The following is a 17,313-nucleotide window of genomic DNA, read 5'->3' as shown; positions in this document are numbered from 1 at the left end:
AGCAGTAGAGCAGGCCTATGTGAAGCAAGAACACCACCATCCATGATCATTGGCTGTGGTTGACCAGGTTTGAAGTCCAAGTTGAAACAGTTATAAAAGGAGGCCTTAATACCTGGGGGAGGGTCAACTTTTAAACTGCTAATTCTGGGTATGAACTGAATATTGCTGGTTCTAATTATAATAACGAACTTCTCATTTCAGTTCATAGGAGCCAACTTTTAGGGATCAAGGGGGCTTCACTCCTCCCCCCCAAAAAAAAATATCGAGGGGTGATGGACACTTCCATTCAAATGGTGTGTGCACACCACATTATGTGATTGATTATGCAGGGCAGAGCTTACCTGGGGGCCCCATTATTTTATAGAAGTTGGTACCCCTGTTTCAGTTCCTTGAACTGCTTGGTGTCTGCTTGTATGGCACATTGGAAATGGACCTCCATCATTTGGGTGGCAGTTGCTGAGACTTTCAGTGGACTGCCTTCACTTCCATTTTTTAGCCAACACCAACATCCTTCCTGGATCAGACCAGGACCCTGTTTTCTAGAGAGACCAACCAGATGCCTATGGGAAGCCCAGAAACAGGAGAGAAGGGCCATTAGCCCTCTGCTGCTGTTAATTCCCACCAGGATGAGTGGCCATTTCCCCCAGGAGTCCTTGTCCAGCTTGGTATAGTGAACAAGGTTCTACACATGCACTGTCAATGTACGGTACTTTGCTGTGCTCTGCTGAACCCACCCTGGGTCCATTCAAAACCTGGCAGTGTTCATATGTCTCATCTTCGTGCTAGGCAGTTGCCAGCAAGCAGCTGTGAAAAGGCGGCATCTGCATTCACTGGAACTCAAAAGAATGCACTCAAACTATGGCTCCCAGGGCACTGTGTAAATAATGTGTGTGAGAGAGACACCCTGTCATCATGTATCCACCAACATTACAGTGGTACCTCGGGTTACATACGCTTCAGGTTACAGACTCCGCTAACCCAGAAATATTACCTCGGGTTAAGAACTTTGCTTCAGGGTGAGAACAGAAATCGTGCTCCGGCAGCACAGCGGCAGCAGGAGGCCCCATTAGCTAAAGTGGTGCTTCAGGTTAAGAACAATTTCAGGTTAAGAACGGACCTCCAGAACGAATTAAGTACTTAACCCGAGATACCACTGTACAAGCTGGAAGAAAAGACGAGCCTTTCTTTTCTCAACACTTGCTGAGAAAGCTTGTTAGCCAATTCTGAATCAAGCCAAGTCGAGTTTGCCCATCACTAAATGGAAATTGGTTTCCAAGAACACTGCAAATGCTATGGACAACTTTGCAGAGTCAACAATTTGGGAAGTGTAAAAATAAAATAAAAGATTGACATTGTGATTCCCGATTTAAACAAATTGTGGGGCAGCATCAGAATGGATAAAGTGACAGCACCAAAATAACAGCATCAGAATGGATAAAGCTTGCTTAAATGCCTGGGTTGAAGGGGAGGTGTGTCTCCTTGCTCTTTACATGTCAGATTAGTACTGGCAAATCCTTAAAAGCTGAGTTATGCTGAAAGTATGCGGAGCAGGGAAAAGGTTGCCTTATGAATCAGATCCAGGTTCCTCACTGCAGAAGTTCCACTATGATTCAGAAGTGGATGTGTACAGCAAGGAACCAATAGGTAACGTGGAGTAAATTTCCACAGCATAGGAGTGGTTGGCTGAGAGGCTGGCTGGGTGGGGCTGAAGGTACAACATGCCACTGCGAATTGAAGTGAGACACGCTGCAAAAATGCAGGTCTGTATCTTATACCTCTGAACCTGTACAAAAGGCAAACTAAATTTCCATGCAGAGGTTTTCTTGTTGTTGTTTCCAGCTCCTCCTAATCAAGCCAAGCATTGGGTGACAAGATTAGATGATTTCCCCAGAGGAGAACTCCAAGGATAGCTATAGCAGAGGTGGGGGAACTTTTTCGGCCCAAAGGGCCACGTTGTCTTCTGAGCAGCCTTCAGAGGGCCACACGCCAGCAGTGGGCATGACCAGAGGCAAAAGTGGGTGGAGCAACTCATGCAAATGTTACCCTTATTCTGCAGGCCCACATTTACATACCACTCTGTAAGCTCTATGCGGACAAGCAAGAGACATTCCAGCCAAGCAAACTTTACTTGGGCACAGGGGGGGGGGGCAATGAAGGGTGTGACCTGGGGACGTTTGGAGGGCCTGGTTCTTGGCCTTTGGATGTTAGATTCCCCATCCCTACCTTCAAGGAAGGGACGCGGGTGGCGCTGTGGGTTAAACCACAGAGCCTAGGATTTGCCGATCAGAAGGTCGGCGGTTCGAATCCCCATGACAGGGTGAGCTCCCATTGCTCAGTTCCTGCTCCTGCCAATCTAGCAGTTCGAAAGCACGTCGAAGTGCAAGTAGATAAATAGGTACCACTCCGGCGGGAAGGTAAACGGCGTTTCAGTGAGCTGCTCTGGTTTGCCAGAAGCGGCTTAGTCCTGCTGGCCACATGACCCGGAAGCTGTACGCCGGCTCCCTCGGCCAATAAAGCGAGATGAGCGCCGCAACCCCAGAGTCGGTCATGACCTGGACCTAATGGTCAGGGGTCCCTTTACCTTTACCTTTGAGGAAAGGCTGTAGCTAAGTGGTGGAGCTTGGTGGCGCTGGCTGGGGCTGATGGGAGTTCTACTTCCAAGCATCTGGAGGAAAGCAGATTTGGGCAAAACTGCTTTTCAATCTCCAGGTGAGCTTGTCTCCTGCCTGAAACTCTGGACAGCAGCTTCCAGTCAGTATGCAGAGACCACACGGAGCCAGATCAGCTCCGAGAGCAAGCCATTGGAATTCGGGGAAAGGCACCCGAGGGGTGGGCGGTGGGCGCGGCTTCCCCGGCTTGAGCGGCGTCGGCGAGGAGCCGATGCTTATTCTAGTAGCCGGAGCGCGCCCTGCGAGTGAGTCTCTGGTTCCTTCGAAGCCCCGCGCAGGAGGCGCCCGGAGACTTCCTCTGCCGGATCTCCTCCGCGCAGCAGCCCAGCGGGGGCGGGACGGGAGGTTAGGGACGCTTCCTCGACGGGAAGGAACCTGGAGAGAGAGAGAGAGAGAGAGAGAGAGAGAGAGAGAAGGTGGGGCAATGGCTTCGCCGGCCAGGCGACGCAGCAGCGGGAGCAGCAGCCGCATTTGCCTGCCTGGCGCCTGAAGGGCTCGCAGCTTAGACGGGCGAAGGCGGCGCGGAGAAACATTGCGCTCCCGGGAGGGGAGGGAAAGATGAGCTGAGACGCTGCCCGGAGGAGCTATCCGGGGACGGGACGTTCCCCCGACCACCACCCCCCAGCCTGCAGCCTGGCGGCGACGTTCCTCCGTCCGATGTGCAAAGAGAAGCAGGAGATCATGATACTAACACGTAAGCTTCCGCCGTCTGTTCGCGGGTGAGACGGGACGGGCTCGGGGAGCGCGCAGGAGACGCGCTCCTTTCGGCTTATACTGTCTTCTGAGGGCGCCCTCGGCTTGTCTGCCCAAAGGGGGCGGGCTCACTCCGGATCCGAGAACCTCGACGGCGAGGCCGAAAGCACTCTGCACGCGCTCAGTGGAGGTGCTCCCCTCCGTTTGTTGCTTCGCGTGCTCCAGGGCGAGCTGGGGAACAGGCGGGGAGCTGAAATGAAGGAGGATTAAGACGGAACGATTTTGCTGGCGCGCTTGCCTGAGAAGTAAATTCTCTTGCGGAGGCACCACTTCGAGGGTTGCATAAGCTCCTCGGCTAATGGGGCTTCGGCCGTGCTTCTCTTGCGGAGAAGGCGGGAAATTGACTTCAGAGGTGCATGGAAAGGCAAGCTTTGCTTTGGAGACGGTTGTACAGAGATGCTCGCCTAGGTGCGATTTAAACACACACACATGCACATATTTTGGCTGCGAGCAACTCGCAGTCTCTAGCTTGCGGCAGATTCCCCATCAGCAAAGGAATATGTTTCTTTTTCGCGATCAGTTGATAAGATCGACGTGGCTCGGCTCCTGCTTTTGTTATGCTGAGGGAGGGGGGGTCTCGAGCAAGAGGCGAAAGGGCAAGAGAGCGGAGCAAGAGACCCTTATCTTTGCACGTAGGCGAGCTCTTTGCGAGCCGTCGGGGAATCTTCTCCCCCGTCAGAAATGTAGGGCATCTGCCTTTCCCTCCGATCTGGTTTCTTTCATGTTCATCGCTTCCCTCCTGCTCAATCTCCAACTTCCTTGCCTGACATAAAGTGCTTTTGTCTTCCGCATTTCCTCTCAGTAGCGAATTCACATGGTATATAAGGACTGCTTCATTCCATTCCCATTTTACAACATATTTTCATTCTTCCACGAACTTTCCCTCCCCCAATATTCACTGTAATTTCACTTAATTATCGTCCCAGTTGGAAGACGATTGTCACCAGTGGCACACCAATCTGCTGTTGGGGTAATTGTATTCAGTTTCCCAATTTAGCAGCATTAACATGGGAGCGAGTCTCATTTAAGTGTATTCAAGGTTGCAGCCGAAGGCTCCTGGGGAAACAGGAAAAGCAGAAAATCCTTGAATTGTTGAAGGCATGTGGCAGCCTTTCCTTGAAATGTGTTTTCAATTAGTTGAGTCGCTGCCCCCCACCCCCCACCCAGCCCTAGTTCCAAGCCAAATGCTGTAAGATGCAATGCCTCACTTCGTGAGCAGCTTGTGTACATAGGTATGCCTGAAAGGGAGCAGCAGATGAAAGGGTTAAGTTGGATGTGTGTTTTGAAGTGGCGAAGAGAAGAGGAAGCTTGAATTCCCTTTTGAAGTTCTTCAGTAATTAGTGTGGTGGCTCCTAGGAGCCAGATGCCCTCCCCTTTGAGCCCTGGTGCCCAGGCTCATGATGTCATTGGACAGCCTTTGATCCTTTTTAAGGAGCACCACCCCCTGCCAGTTGTAAACAATGCCTTGTATTTCTAGCACAAACAGAAAACAAATTCTTTTTGTTGTCTGGCTACCTTAGGTACCACCCTCCCTGTCTCTCTTTTTCTCTCTTCACAAAAACTTGCCAATGGCATGCTTGTAGCATCATTGTGAACCAAATGTTTCCATTAAGCTAATGGAGATTGTGCCTAAATGGCCACAAATTGGGTGTGACACATTTAAGTTAATTCTCTCTAACATGTGGGTATTGCTCCCTTCTTCTTTTTTTAGTAGTCATCCATAGGTTGCTGTTGGCACAGTGGTACCTCGGGTTACATACGCTTCAGGTTACAGACTCTGCTAACCCAGAAATAGTACCTCAGGTTAAGAACTTTGCTTCAGGATGAGAACAGAAATCGTGCTCTAGCAGCACAGCAGCAGCAGGAGGCCCCATTAGCTAAAGTGATGCTTCAGGTTAAGAACAGTTTCAGGTTAAGTACAGACCTCCGGAACGAATTAAGTATTTAACCCGAGGTACCACTGTATTGTCATCCTTGATCTTTGCTTTCAAAATGTACTGAATACTTAAATGTCTCTGGTCAAATGGGTATACGAAAATGAGGGCTGAATTCCTGTGTTGCACTTATTTGGGAATACGTCTATTGAACATTGTGGGACTTACTTCTGAGTAAGCATGCATAGATCGGCACTGCCTAATTAATAGCATACCAAGAGCAAGAGCTTAGCTCTTTTAGCATCCAGTTTTAAGGCGGTTTGGGATGGGAGTGGTCTTTTACCCACAGAATGAACATCTCCTACTCTCCAATGTGCACATGCCCACAATTCAGCATCTTTCACCTTTGCTGGGTAAGGAGGGCACAACTGAACAGAGGAAACTGAGCCAGACCATTGCTCCATCTCCTCTAGTATTGCTCCCCTGGCTCTCAGTAGATTTCCAAGGTCTTGAGTGGAATCTTTCCCAAGTCCAGATTTCTGAGGTTCTTCTGGAAATGCTTGGGGTTGCACTTGGCATGTTTATGCAGGCAAAGCATCTACTCTGCAGCAACCTTTCACAACCTAGTGTCCTCCAGATGTTTTTTGGACTACAACTCACATCGTGTCTGACCACTGGCACGGCTGGCTGCAGCTGATAGTTGTAGTCCAACAACATCTGTGCAAGGCTGCTCAACAGCTTAGCTTCAGTTGTCCTCCAAACACTTTCTAAGCTATGGGTCCCTGGCATTAATATCATTATCATTATAATTTATTAAATTTGTATGCTGCCCTTCATCTGAAGATCACAGGGTGGTTCGCAACAGAAAAATACAAAATAAAAATAAAACAAATCAATAACTCTCTTCCCAGAGATGTTGGGCACTTGAACCCATAATCACAAAGATGCAACTCTGCAGAGACTGTATAACAGATACTACAAAGCTATCTGTTTGAGTTTCTAAGATCTGCACTGAGAGCCAGTGTGGTGTAGTGGTTAAGAGCGGTAGTCTCGTAATCTGGGGAACCGGGTTCGCGTCTCCGCTCCTCCACATGCAGCTGCCGGGTGACCTTGGGCCAGTCACACTTCTTTGAAGTCTCTCAGCCCCACTCACCTCACAGAGTGTTTGTTGTGGGGGAGGAAGGGAAAGGAGAATGTTAGCCGCTTTGAGACTCCTGAAGGGGAGTGAAAGGTGGGATATCAAATCCAAACTCTTCTTCTTCTTCTGCATTGGCTATCAAAGGTGTGCAACAGAGTTCATGCTTTTTTGGCCTGGGGGAAATGGTGTCTGTTTCCACCCACCCCCTCCCCGTGACTGATTTGCATTAACTTGCCAGCTCAGTAGCTCAGGGAGATGCTGGGCAGACAAGTCCCAAGAAATGCATCCCTCATCATTAGGGAGAGTGGGATCCAATATGATGGATGCATCTTCACTTCTATTAGCACTCATGATTTGGTTACTCAGCCAAAAAGTGCCCATCCCCTCACACATGTACATGAACACAACTCAAAACCTGCTTTTGAATCTCCCTTCCAAATTAGGCTCAGAAGCTGCTTAAAGGGGGGAAAGCTATCACTGATGTCCCCCCAGTGGCGTAGCGTGGGTTGTCAGCACCCGGGGCAAGGGAAGTAATTTGCAACCCCTAACCCGTGGATTTGCACCCCCTAACCCTAACCCCCAGATGTTGCGCCCGGTGCGGCCGGCCCCCCCTGCACCCCCCACACTACGCCACTGTGTCCCCCCCCCCTTTATTTCTCCTTTGAAAGTCTCTCTCGTCTAATTCTTCAAATGGATGTTTGAACTGGCATAATTTAAAGAACAATTTGGAAAAGGAAAAGGGAGCTGTAGAGAAGTGTGCATGGTAAGTACCCCTCTAAATCCCAGGCTTTGCCTGCTCTCTGCAGTTCACTTCCTCTGGAGCCTGGTGTGACTTGGAGTGCCTTCAGCTTTGCCTGGTTTGCTAGCTATAGCCTGGTGATTGGAGTCCATGTGCTTCTAACCTTGAGGCTGGATTACTACAATGTCCTCTGCATGGGGCTGCCCTTGGGCCTGGTTTGGCAGCCCCAGCTGGTGCAGAATACAGCAGGCAGACTGCCGATTGGGGAGCACGGCCAACAACATGGCTTGTTAAAGCATCTGCACCCATCCACTACTGATCCAGGCTCAAGATATTTGTCTTGATTTGCAAAGCCCTGAACAGCTTAACTGAACCCCTATATCCTAGTTCAGTCACTTGAGATCATCTGCAAGTGTGTCATTGCTAGTCCCCTGAGTTAGCAAGGCTCACTTGACATCAACACAAAATGGAGCCTTTAGTGTCATCAGCCCAGTCCTGTGGGATGTTCCACCAAGAGAGATTCAGCAGGCAGCCTTGATTTCAACTTTTCAATGCCTGCTGAAAACTTTTCTATATCTCCAGGCTTATACTGGCAGTTAAGAATACATCCTTCCATAGTGGTTAGCTGATGGTCTCAGATTCTAATTTTTATGCGTTTGTACTGGATGTAGATATTATTGTAAACCACTTTGATATTTTTATGATATAGTGGTATACAGTTGACTCCCAACTTATGCAGCGGTTGCATTCCGGGGATAGTGCATAAAGCCAAAATCTTGCACAGTCAACACACACTCTCCCTGCATCTCCAAATTCTCTCCCAAAGCAACTGCTGTGACTGGTGGAATTGCTAGCTTCCCCCCCCCCACACACACACACCCCCAGGATGCCTGCCCCACATTTTGTTGCTAAGTTTTTCAGCCAAGCACAGGAAGCTGAATTTGCACAAGTTAAGCGCACATAATTTGTGAGTCGACTGTAGAAGTGATTTTATAAATAAAATAACTGTTGGACTGTAATGGCCACCATCTTGGGACTGTTGCAATGCTGGCTCAGATGGATGGGATTGTAGCCCAAACCAGGTTGTAAAAGGCTGCTCTAAAGCAGGGGTAAACATCATGGCCAGAGCTCAGGGATGATGCCCACTGTAATCCAACATCTGGAGCTCTCCAGGTGTTCCTGCCCTACAGTAAAGAAATAGAAGTGTCCTGAAACATTCAGGTTGTGTCGATTATAATGGAACCAGACAGCGGTGGCCCCAGGCAGACCAAAGAGGTCCCGAGATAAATGACCTTGTCCGGCTAACATTCTGCTTCCTGCTCCCCGAAGATGAAATTTCAGCCAATCGAGCAGAATGTTTTGCCTGTGAGCAGCACGCCCCAGGTTTTGACTTACGCCTTAATCTAGCAATACGAGCGGGTTTGCTTTCCCTTTTCTCCCCCCAAGCGCAGATTTTGTGGTTTTTGAGGTATTGTAACTTTATCACGGTCATCAGTTAAAAGAATTATTTTCTGTCTTGAGCAACTGGGAGCTGCTGGGTGTCTCAGCTGGATCAAGGAATTCCCAACAGTGCGGATATTGTGTCTCTGATTACACTTGCAATGCAATTTGTAAGGAACGAGAAATAAGGTAATAGCCAAGCAGATTGAGTGCTTTTTCTTAAGGTGTCACCAGAGCTTGATTAGGTCAGCATCTCTCTGGCCAGTAAGCCACCAATAGGCTTCATGTTGCCTCTCGCTTTAATTTGCTGAGCTTGGTATACTACATTTCCTCTCTGTTTGGAGCAGATGGTGGGAATATATTTGAACCCCCGCCTGAACCTTTTTCAAGCAGCAGAAAGTTCAGTGGCTGATTGTCAGCCCTGGAAATAAGATCACAAAGGTTACTTGTCTCAATGCACCTATGCTGGTCCTTTCTGGCCTAATAGTTTGGGTTGGGGCAAGAACCAGGGGGTCCTTAGTTTCCGCAGAAGACTAGGAGACACACCTATTGATTGCATGGAATATATTGTCCCTTTCAAATGGTAAAAGATTTTCCTAAAGTTATTGCTGGTGGCTAAGGTCTTTTGTTCCTGGCTTTTACTTGAAATGTACATGATGGAAGGTATATGGATTGGTGCTGCTTTGGGCCTGAGTATTTAATAGGCCAGAGCACTTGGCTCTCTTGTTGCTTTTGACAGACCTATTCAGTGTTACAAGATTCAGGCAAACCTATATTATCAAAACCGGTTTGAAGTCCATATCGTGATATTGGTTTCATTGTTTTTGACCTAGCAGTATATCGTGGTTCATGGTGTGTGTTAGGGCTGGGCAATATATCATCCAAAACTGGTTCCAAGCCCATATCATGATACTGGTTTTGTAATTTTTGATCTAGCAATATATTGCGAATCGTGGTGTGTGTGTGTGTTTGTGCACGCACACACACACTATGCAAAATCACAATGTGGGACACCCATGAAGCCAGCCAATACCTCTACGTAGCTCCATCCTTATTTCAGACATTGTGATATATCCATATATCATGAGTTCATTAAATCCCTTGTTAAACAGAGGTCAGACAATACTGGCTAGATGGAAATGGTTGGACTGATTCTGTTTAAAGATGTTTCATGTGTTCCTGCATCAGTTTGTACGTATGATGCTCATCCTTCACACACAAAGGAGTGTCATATTCGATGTGTATGGGTTGGGGCAGGTGTGTTTTAAGTGCCATGCAACATAGGATCTTTTGAGCCTCATCGGATCTAGTGTGAAGCAGTATGGCAGACTGTAGCTCTGAGATGGGAAAGCTCTCTGGATACTGCTGTGCTACGATTCCTACTTTCCCTGACCATTGGTCTTGCTATCTGTAGCTGAATCAAGAACAACAATATCCAGGTGGCCACAGGTTCCTCCTCCCTGTTGTACCTGGATTTATTGCGGGAGGGGGGCGACAGAAATTGAACCATGTAGACGTCTGCCCAGGACTTCAGCAGGAGACAACTGCAGTTTGTCGCCTGTTCAGGGGGATGGGAAGAATGAAGGCTTGTGTCAAACAGGATGGTCCCATATTGTAAACAAAAGTTTCTCATACTTCACTAGCAACAGGAAGAAGGAAATGAGGCTATGCGGCAGAACTGACAGGCTCCAGACAATACCAGACCCACCCGAGCATTCGCGCTCCATTGCCAAAAGACCTAAAGACACAAAAATAACTTCAGATGTTTCCGCTTCCTTTTTATGCTTATTACAGAAGTATAACCAAATCCAAGGCAATGTGTCTTGCATACAGTCTTCCCTATAAAATGCCATTGTTGTGATGATAAGAGGTCCAGAGCTATTAGGACAAGGGCTCTGCTGCTTCCCTTGTGCACCCGAAACATAACTAGCAGATAGTGAGAGATCCTCAAATTCCTTCCTTGCACAGAAGTATGCAAAGCCAAGAACATGCATTTCTTAAAGTGCCAATCAAGCCTCAGTAAAAGCCTCAAGGTTTCTTTTTAAGAGGATTCATCAGGGTACTGGACTTGGCCCCAGAAGTAAGAGGCTTAGATTCCTGGTGGACTTTTTTGGGCAGCATTGGAGCCAAGATTTCTTTTGGCCTCTTGTTTCTTCTCTGTGTGAAATGGAATTCAAAGGGGCCTTGTTCGTTGCTTTCTTGTGTAGGTTGTCTGCTGCAATGGAACACGGTCGGCTCTAAACTTTTCTAGAAGCTAGCCCAAGACATTTTGTGTTGGCTGCACTACATGGTGGTAACACACCACCACCCTCTGAAATTGCAAGGGAGACCTTGAGCACACCTCAGAAATTGTGTGCAGCTTGCATCAACATCCTTATAAACAATGGCATTCCTAAACAAGTGTTTTTATGCCATTCTGCCAGCCTCTTTCATCTGTATGCTTAAGTTTTTTAAAAGGTATTACCTTAGCTGGAGCTTTCATAGTTTTCTGAACATTTTAAAGCTTAGAATCCATGTATTGACCATGAGTATTGAGGCAGCTAACTCCCAATGAGCTAAGCCATTCCAGTCATGTTTCTTACCTTATTCCTGTGCAACAAGGGTCAGGGTGGCTTTTAAATAATTCTGAGTGGTGAAGGATGTCAAGATGTCTTGTTTGCTTTTGATTCTATGGCTGATAAATATCAAGGAATGTGAAGGCTGATGTTTTTCCTACAGGGAGACCGTGAATTAGCTGGATGGGTTATGCTATTTAGGCCAAGGCTACAAATACAACGCTTGATCTGTTCTTTAGTCCAGCAAATACCATATTTCCAATAATAATGTGCTTGGAATAAGGGGTGTCTGTCTTCAGTAGGGTTTTCGCTTTAAATAAAAGACGGATAAGTTAATGAATATACCCTATAATAGCACGGATTCATGGGAATCCATTCTATTCATCACCCTGTACAAGAGAATTCTGTTGCCACCCCCTATACAGTCTTGCATTCCAGTCCTTGGGGGTTCCACAGCCACAGCACACTAGATCCTCAGATTCCTTGTCTTTTAGGCATGGCTGTTTGTATTTAAAAAAAAAAAAAAAGAATGGATATTCTGTGCCAAAGCAGTTCAAATTCTGCATCAAGAAAACTGAATTCTGCAACCTGCATAAAGTATGCAAATACTGTGGTGTTTCCTACTGCATAATTTATTTATGGTTTTCCTCTTAATGGGAATGTGCAAATCCCAACACATGGCAACTGAGGCTTTGATCAAGACCTAGAAATCTTACTCTCCACCCCAACTGCCTCTGGAGAGTCTTCTGCCAGCATCAGACATGCATTTTGAAGTATATATTTGCAGCTGTGAAGACTTCAACGTTCTTACTGAGCTGAATTCCATGTGATCATTATTCCAGGATTGGTCCGATAACATTGTTCTGACTGATACAGAGCAACAAGGTGAGGCACATAGTGCCCTAGACCCAGTGTTAGAAACTCAAATAAGTAAGCTAGGTGTCAAACGGCTCCTCAGATTAGGGTTACATTTGCTAAAAGAGAATGTCTAGTCTCCGTTTGGGGTTAGACTGCTCGAAAATCGTATGCGACTTTTTGGTTCCTGAAATTCCTTCTGATTGTGCAGATAAAATATGAGGCATAGAATTCTAAAGGATGTGTTGTTAGTGTGTGAAAACAGGCAACATCTAAGGATCACCAGGCATGCATCTCCAGATGGTGGAGACATCAGGCGCCATCCTGGCATCCAGGTATCTTCACTTGGTTGCAAGTGGCTGATAGCCAAGTGCAAAATGTGCTTGGTGCCTGGCGTATTTCGAATGCTGCCATTCCCCTGCCAAGTCAAGGCACATAGTATCCTAGGCCAGTCAGGGGTTTTTGCTTGGGGGTTTTGGGCAGCTGAAGCAGATAATTGCAGAAGCACCTCTCCCCTTCCCTGGCAAGAAAAAGGCAAGAAAAATATATCCTGCCTAAAAGTACAGTGGTACCTCAGGTTACATACGCTTCAGGTTACAGACTCCGCTAACCCAGAAATAGTACTTCAGGTTAAGAACTTTGCTTCAGGATGAGAACAGAAATGGTGCTCCGGCGGTGCGGCGGCAGCGGGAGGCCCCATTAGCTAAAGTGGTACCTCAGGTTAAGAACAGTTTCAGGTTAAGAATGGACCTCCGGAACGAATTAAGTACTTAACCTGAGGTACCACTGTAGTGCCAATCCTGCACCAGTTTGAGCATCTTATGTCTATTTATGCGTGCTCTTAGCTTTCAGGAGCTGTCCAGATTCCCTGGAATCATTGCTTCTGACATGCACATGAGTTTAAAAGCTATGAAGCTACCCTTGTACCCCTGAGAAAGTTAGGGGAGAAGTACCTCAGCACAGAAAGTATCTGTGCCGGAATTGGGTGTATGAATTGTACCATAGCATTAGGCCTCTGATGTACTGGGAAACATGCCAATGTGATGTGGAGAACGGGCTCTTACCCGAGCTTTCTTCCCTCTCACATTGTCTTGCCGGCTTATCCAGCTGAACGAGAGGCCAACAGCTTGCGATATATCTCAGATCATCAGTGCATCTACTTGAAAGCCTTCTTGATTCCAGTGAAAAGTAGGCCTGCGGCTATGATCATGATGGCCGCTCTGCTTTTGCTCTTGTAATAAATAAATGCAGTGTTTGATTCTTTGGGACTCGACCAAATACCATTCTCGCTGAAGGGTCATGAGTTTGTCTATGAAGCTTGCCCACTGTCGCCTTCTCTCAGGCTTCCCCTGGCGTTGCTTGTTGAAGCTCAGCTGGCAGAACAAGATCCTGCTTGGCTTCTGGTTAATCTCTGTGTATTTGTGGATGCTGTGAGCTGGAGCACTTGGAGAAGGAAATGGCTTTTTCCTCCTAACTTGTATTTTCTTGTCATAAGTACAGAGCACTAGAGTCAAGGGCAAAACTAGGCTTTATTTCACCTGGGTCAAAAGACCCAGTTTGGCACCTCCTTCACGCTCTTTTGTGTATACACACACACACAGGCTGGGAACCTCGATGGGGCCTCTCTGGAGGCTTCACCCAGGGCAAAAAAAACCCAGCTATCCCCCCCCCCCCTGATAGCTACAACTCTGACTAGAATATTCTTAATCAGGCAAGGAAGAGAGGCTGTAGAAATAAGGGCATCTGTACCTTTTAATCATAATATGAGATAAAGTATGCATTTAACAAGAATTCACCATTGTAAAGTTGTTGTTGTTGTTGTTGTTGTTGTTTATATACCACCCTATACCCGGGGGTCTCAGGGCAGTTCAAAGAATAAAATCAAGATATAAAACTGCAAAATACCTAATAAAATTATTATACTAACAACCCAATAAACAAAATACCAACAACCCAATAGGCCACCACCCCCCCCCAAAAAAACCCACATTTTATAAGGGCATAGGATGTAAATCAGATCAAGCAAAGGCCTGGTTAAAAAGGAACGTTTTTGCCTGGCATCTAAAGGTGTACAATGAAGACGCCAGGTGAACTTCCCTGGGGAGAGCATTCTACAGACGGGGAGCCACTGCAGAGAAGGCCCATTCTCGTGTTGCCACCCTCCAGACCGCTCAAGGAGGAGACACACGAAGGAGGGCCTCAGAAGATGATCTCAGGGTCCGGGTAGGTTCATATGGAAAGAGGTGGTCCTTGAGGTATTGTGGTCCTGAGTCATTTAAGGCTTTATAGGTCAACACCAGCATTTTGAATTGGGCCCGGAAACTAACTGGTAGCCAGTGCAGTCGGACCAAGATTGGTGTAATATGCTCAAAACCGTCTTGCTCTGGTGAGCAACCTGGCTGCTGAATTCTGCACCCGCTGAAGTTTCCGAACCATCTTCAGAGGCAGCCCTATGTATAATGCATTGCAGCAATCTAACCTTGAGGTTACCAGAGCACAACATCGCCATGGACCCACTTGGGAAAACCTCACCAGAGTTTTTTTAAATCTAGGCTATCCTTCAGGGTAGGACCATTAACAAAGTTATAATTCAGTGTATGGTAGGGCTGGTGAGGAACCTCCACTTGGTGATCACCTGTACCTGCAAAGCCTTCAGCACAAGATGCAACAACCAGCTGATTGTCAGGTCCTGTCATGTGACAAAGTGAAGATGCCCGGGCGTCAGGGATTGCTCCTGATGTATCCACCATCTGGAGGTGAATGCCTGAGGATCCTTGGATCTTGACCGTTTTCACACACTAGCACTAGTGAAAAATCTTCTCAAAGCCCACTTGCTTAATTGTCATCAAATGTATTATCTTCACCCTAAACAAGATGCAGTTTTTATTTTATCAAGCCTTGTTTCCAGTCCTTTTTAGGAGGAGAGTTCTTTCTGTGTGTCCTGCATGCAGGAAGTACAAATAGCAGAGGTTCCTCACATCATGTGTTAAGTTGAGCTGTCCTGTTTTGTTTGTTTCTTACTGGGCTTTTAGAAGATTTTTCACTCTTAATAAATCTGATAGTTCTGGACTAAGGATCAGACAAAGAAGACAGCTCCCCATTTGATCATTCTGTTCGTTCTCTTTAAAAACAAAAAACAGTATGTACATGTCAAGTCAGCAGCTAATTCCAGAAAGTCGTAAGTAACATTTTTATCTTTACACAGGAAGTAAACTACGTTGCTAATCTGTTTTCTGTAACAAATCGGAGAGAGGTGCGCCTATGTTTTTGGCAATGCCAACTTGATTATCTTCAGTAGGAATTGGCAACATAGTCCATTTAAAAACAAAATCCTTGTTAAGATTCATATTGGCTACACTTCTGTAGAGGCAAAATCTGAATGTACTGTAAAGCCATCCTGCAAAGTGCCACTGAAATATATTTAAATATATTTAAACTGTTTAAGCTTGCTGTCAATTGCTTAAGTCTCATGATACAAGAGCAGGCATGGCCAAACTTGGCCCTCCAGATGTTTTGGGAATCAGCATGTGTCCTATTTAAAATGCATCTCTGGGTTATATATGGGGCCTGCCTAGTGTTTTTACATGAGTAGAATATGTGTTTTTTATTTAAAATGCATCTCTGGGTTATTTGTGGGGCATAGGAATTCGTTTACTTTTATTTTTATTTTTAAAATATAAACCGGCCCCCCACCAGGTCTGAGGACCGGCTCCCTGCTGAAAAAGTTTGCTGACCCCTGATATAAGCAAATCAGCATATGGGATGACACAACACTTCCTTTAAGTAGTTGGTTTCTGGAAACAAGCTCTTCAGAGATGGTACAAAGTTCTCTCAGCTGGCTAAACCCTCATAAGCTCACAGGTAAAGTGTACGTGTGACACAGTGCATGTCTATAATGCATTGTAATATGAGACAAGAATGCTCTCTGAATTCAGAGGGCCTGTGGAGATTTCCACTGGTGAGAGCGGCCACTCCAAAGTTCATGAGTATTCTTTCAGATATTACACATACTCATGCAAGTCGTCCCATCCACTGGGGCCAACTGAACCACATCTGAACCAGATAGTAAGTCAGAACTGTGAGCCCTCCTGAAATGCTTTCCTTCTTGGTTCAGATTGAGCTGGCCCTCTGAATACTCAAACATGGAGCATTATTGTTATGGACAGACAGGAGCATTTGGACAAGCAACCTTAATGAATTTTCTTACATGGTACAGTCACATCAAGATTGTACCACCTTGGCTGCAGAGTGGTGGTGGTGGTAGGAATCATTGAGGAAATGTGTGCAGTAGATGAATAAAAGGGTTGTTCCCTACCCGAAGGCAGGCAAAAGATCGAAATAATGATCTTCTTACCACAAAATGGATTCCAAAAAGCCTGTTCTTTGCATCTTTACTTCATTCATGTACTTTAAATTTCACACTTGTCCTCCGTTCTGCCCCTAGTTCTAAGTAGGATGTCATATTTTTAATTAATAATGACTCTTTTCTCAATCCTTTTTGATTGGATATAATTATCTTTAGCTGTGATTAATTGTGTGAGGTGTCCGGATGGCTCTCAAGGGCCATAATATAAATGCAAAAGATAAAATTAATGTATTCTTTGTGGTTTCTGGAGGCACAGTATAGTTTAAACATGATTGCATTCTAATTTATCTAGTAAACACATTTCTCATCGTCCGCAGCTTGCAAAAAGCTCTTCCCGTTCTTGGGCATACCATTCTTTCAGTCATGTTTGCTATATCATCACGAGACGCTTGAGTGAATTTAATTCTTCCTTCTTCTTTTTGCCATCCAGGATTTTCTTGCTAGAAAGCAAATTTGATTCCTGGAAAACACCACACACTGCTAACTAAGGGAGGAGAAGTTCTTTGAAGGAAGAGGGAATATGCCTTAATTATGTTTGGCAAGAAATAGAGACATGGTGGAGGCATCTGTCTATTAGTTTGACTTCACTACTGAAGTATGCAAAGCTTATATGGTAACTGAGGAACACCTGGCTGGTTGATAGAATGACACACTCTGAAATACACTCTTTGAGTGTGTGGAAGAGATGGAACCAATGAGACAAAGGTGTTATGTTTATTCGCATCACATCTTCAGCCTTTGTAGCAATGTTTAAATTTTGTGTCCTCCTGGTGTGCATTTCGTTTTCAGAATACAAAGCCATTATCTCAATGAAAGCAAGGGCCAGGCAGACTGTATATCAATTCTCATCTTCCTCTCCCCTCAGTGCTTTGGCAAAGTCTAGACTCACATCTTAGTTAAGTGAGGGGTAGCCAGCATTTTGCA

General features: G+C 46.1%; 1 protein-coding gene across 10 annotated transcripts in view; it reads left to right on the top strand.

The window, feature by feature from the left end:
- DLC1 (DLC1 Rho GTPase activating protein) overlaps window positions 1–17,313 on the top strand; it is a 250,599-nt gene that overhangs the window by 197,329 nt on the left and 35,957 nt on the right. The window contains exon 1 of one of the 10 annotated variants that reach the window (XM_083457967.1): window positions 2,857–3,363. The exons of the other annotated variants lie outside the window; for them this stretch is intronic. Within the exon in view, the coding sequence (XP_083314093.1) occupies window positions 3,327–3,363 (37 nt within the window). The 5' untranslated portion in view covers window positions 2,857–3,326. Of the gene's footprint in view, window positions 1–2,856; window positions 3,364–17,313 lie in introns of those variants that run through there. 10 annotated transcript variants of the gene reach the window in all.

This window comes from Podarcis tiliguerta (genome assembly GCF_965153285.1).
Source record: "Podarcis tiliguerta genome assembly, chromosome: 9".
Taxonomy (NCBI): Eukaryota; Metazoa; Chordata; class Lepidosauria; order Squamata; family Lacertidae; genus Podarcis; species Podarcis tiliguerta.
This window is presented reverse-complemented; position numbering and strand designations above follow the sequence as displayed.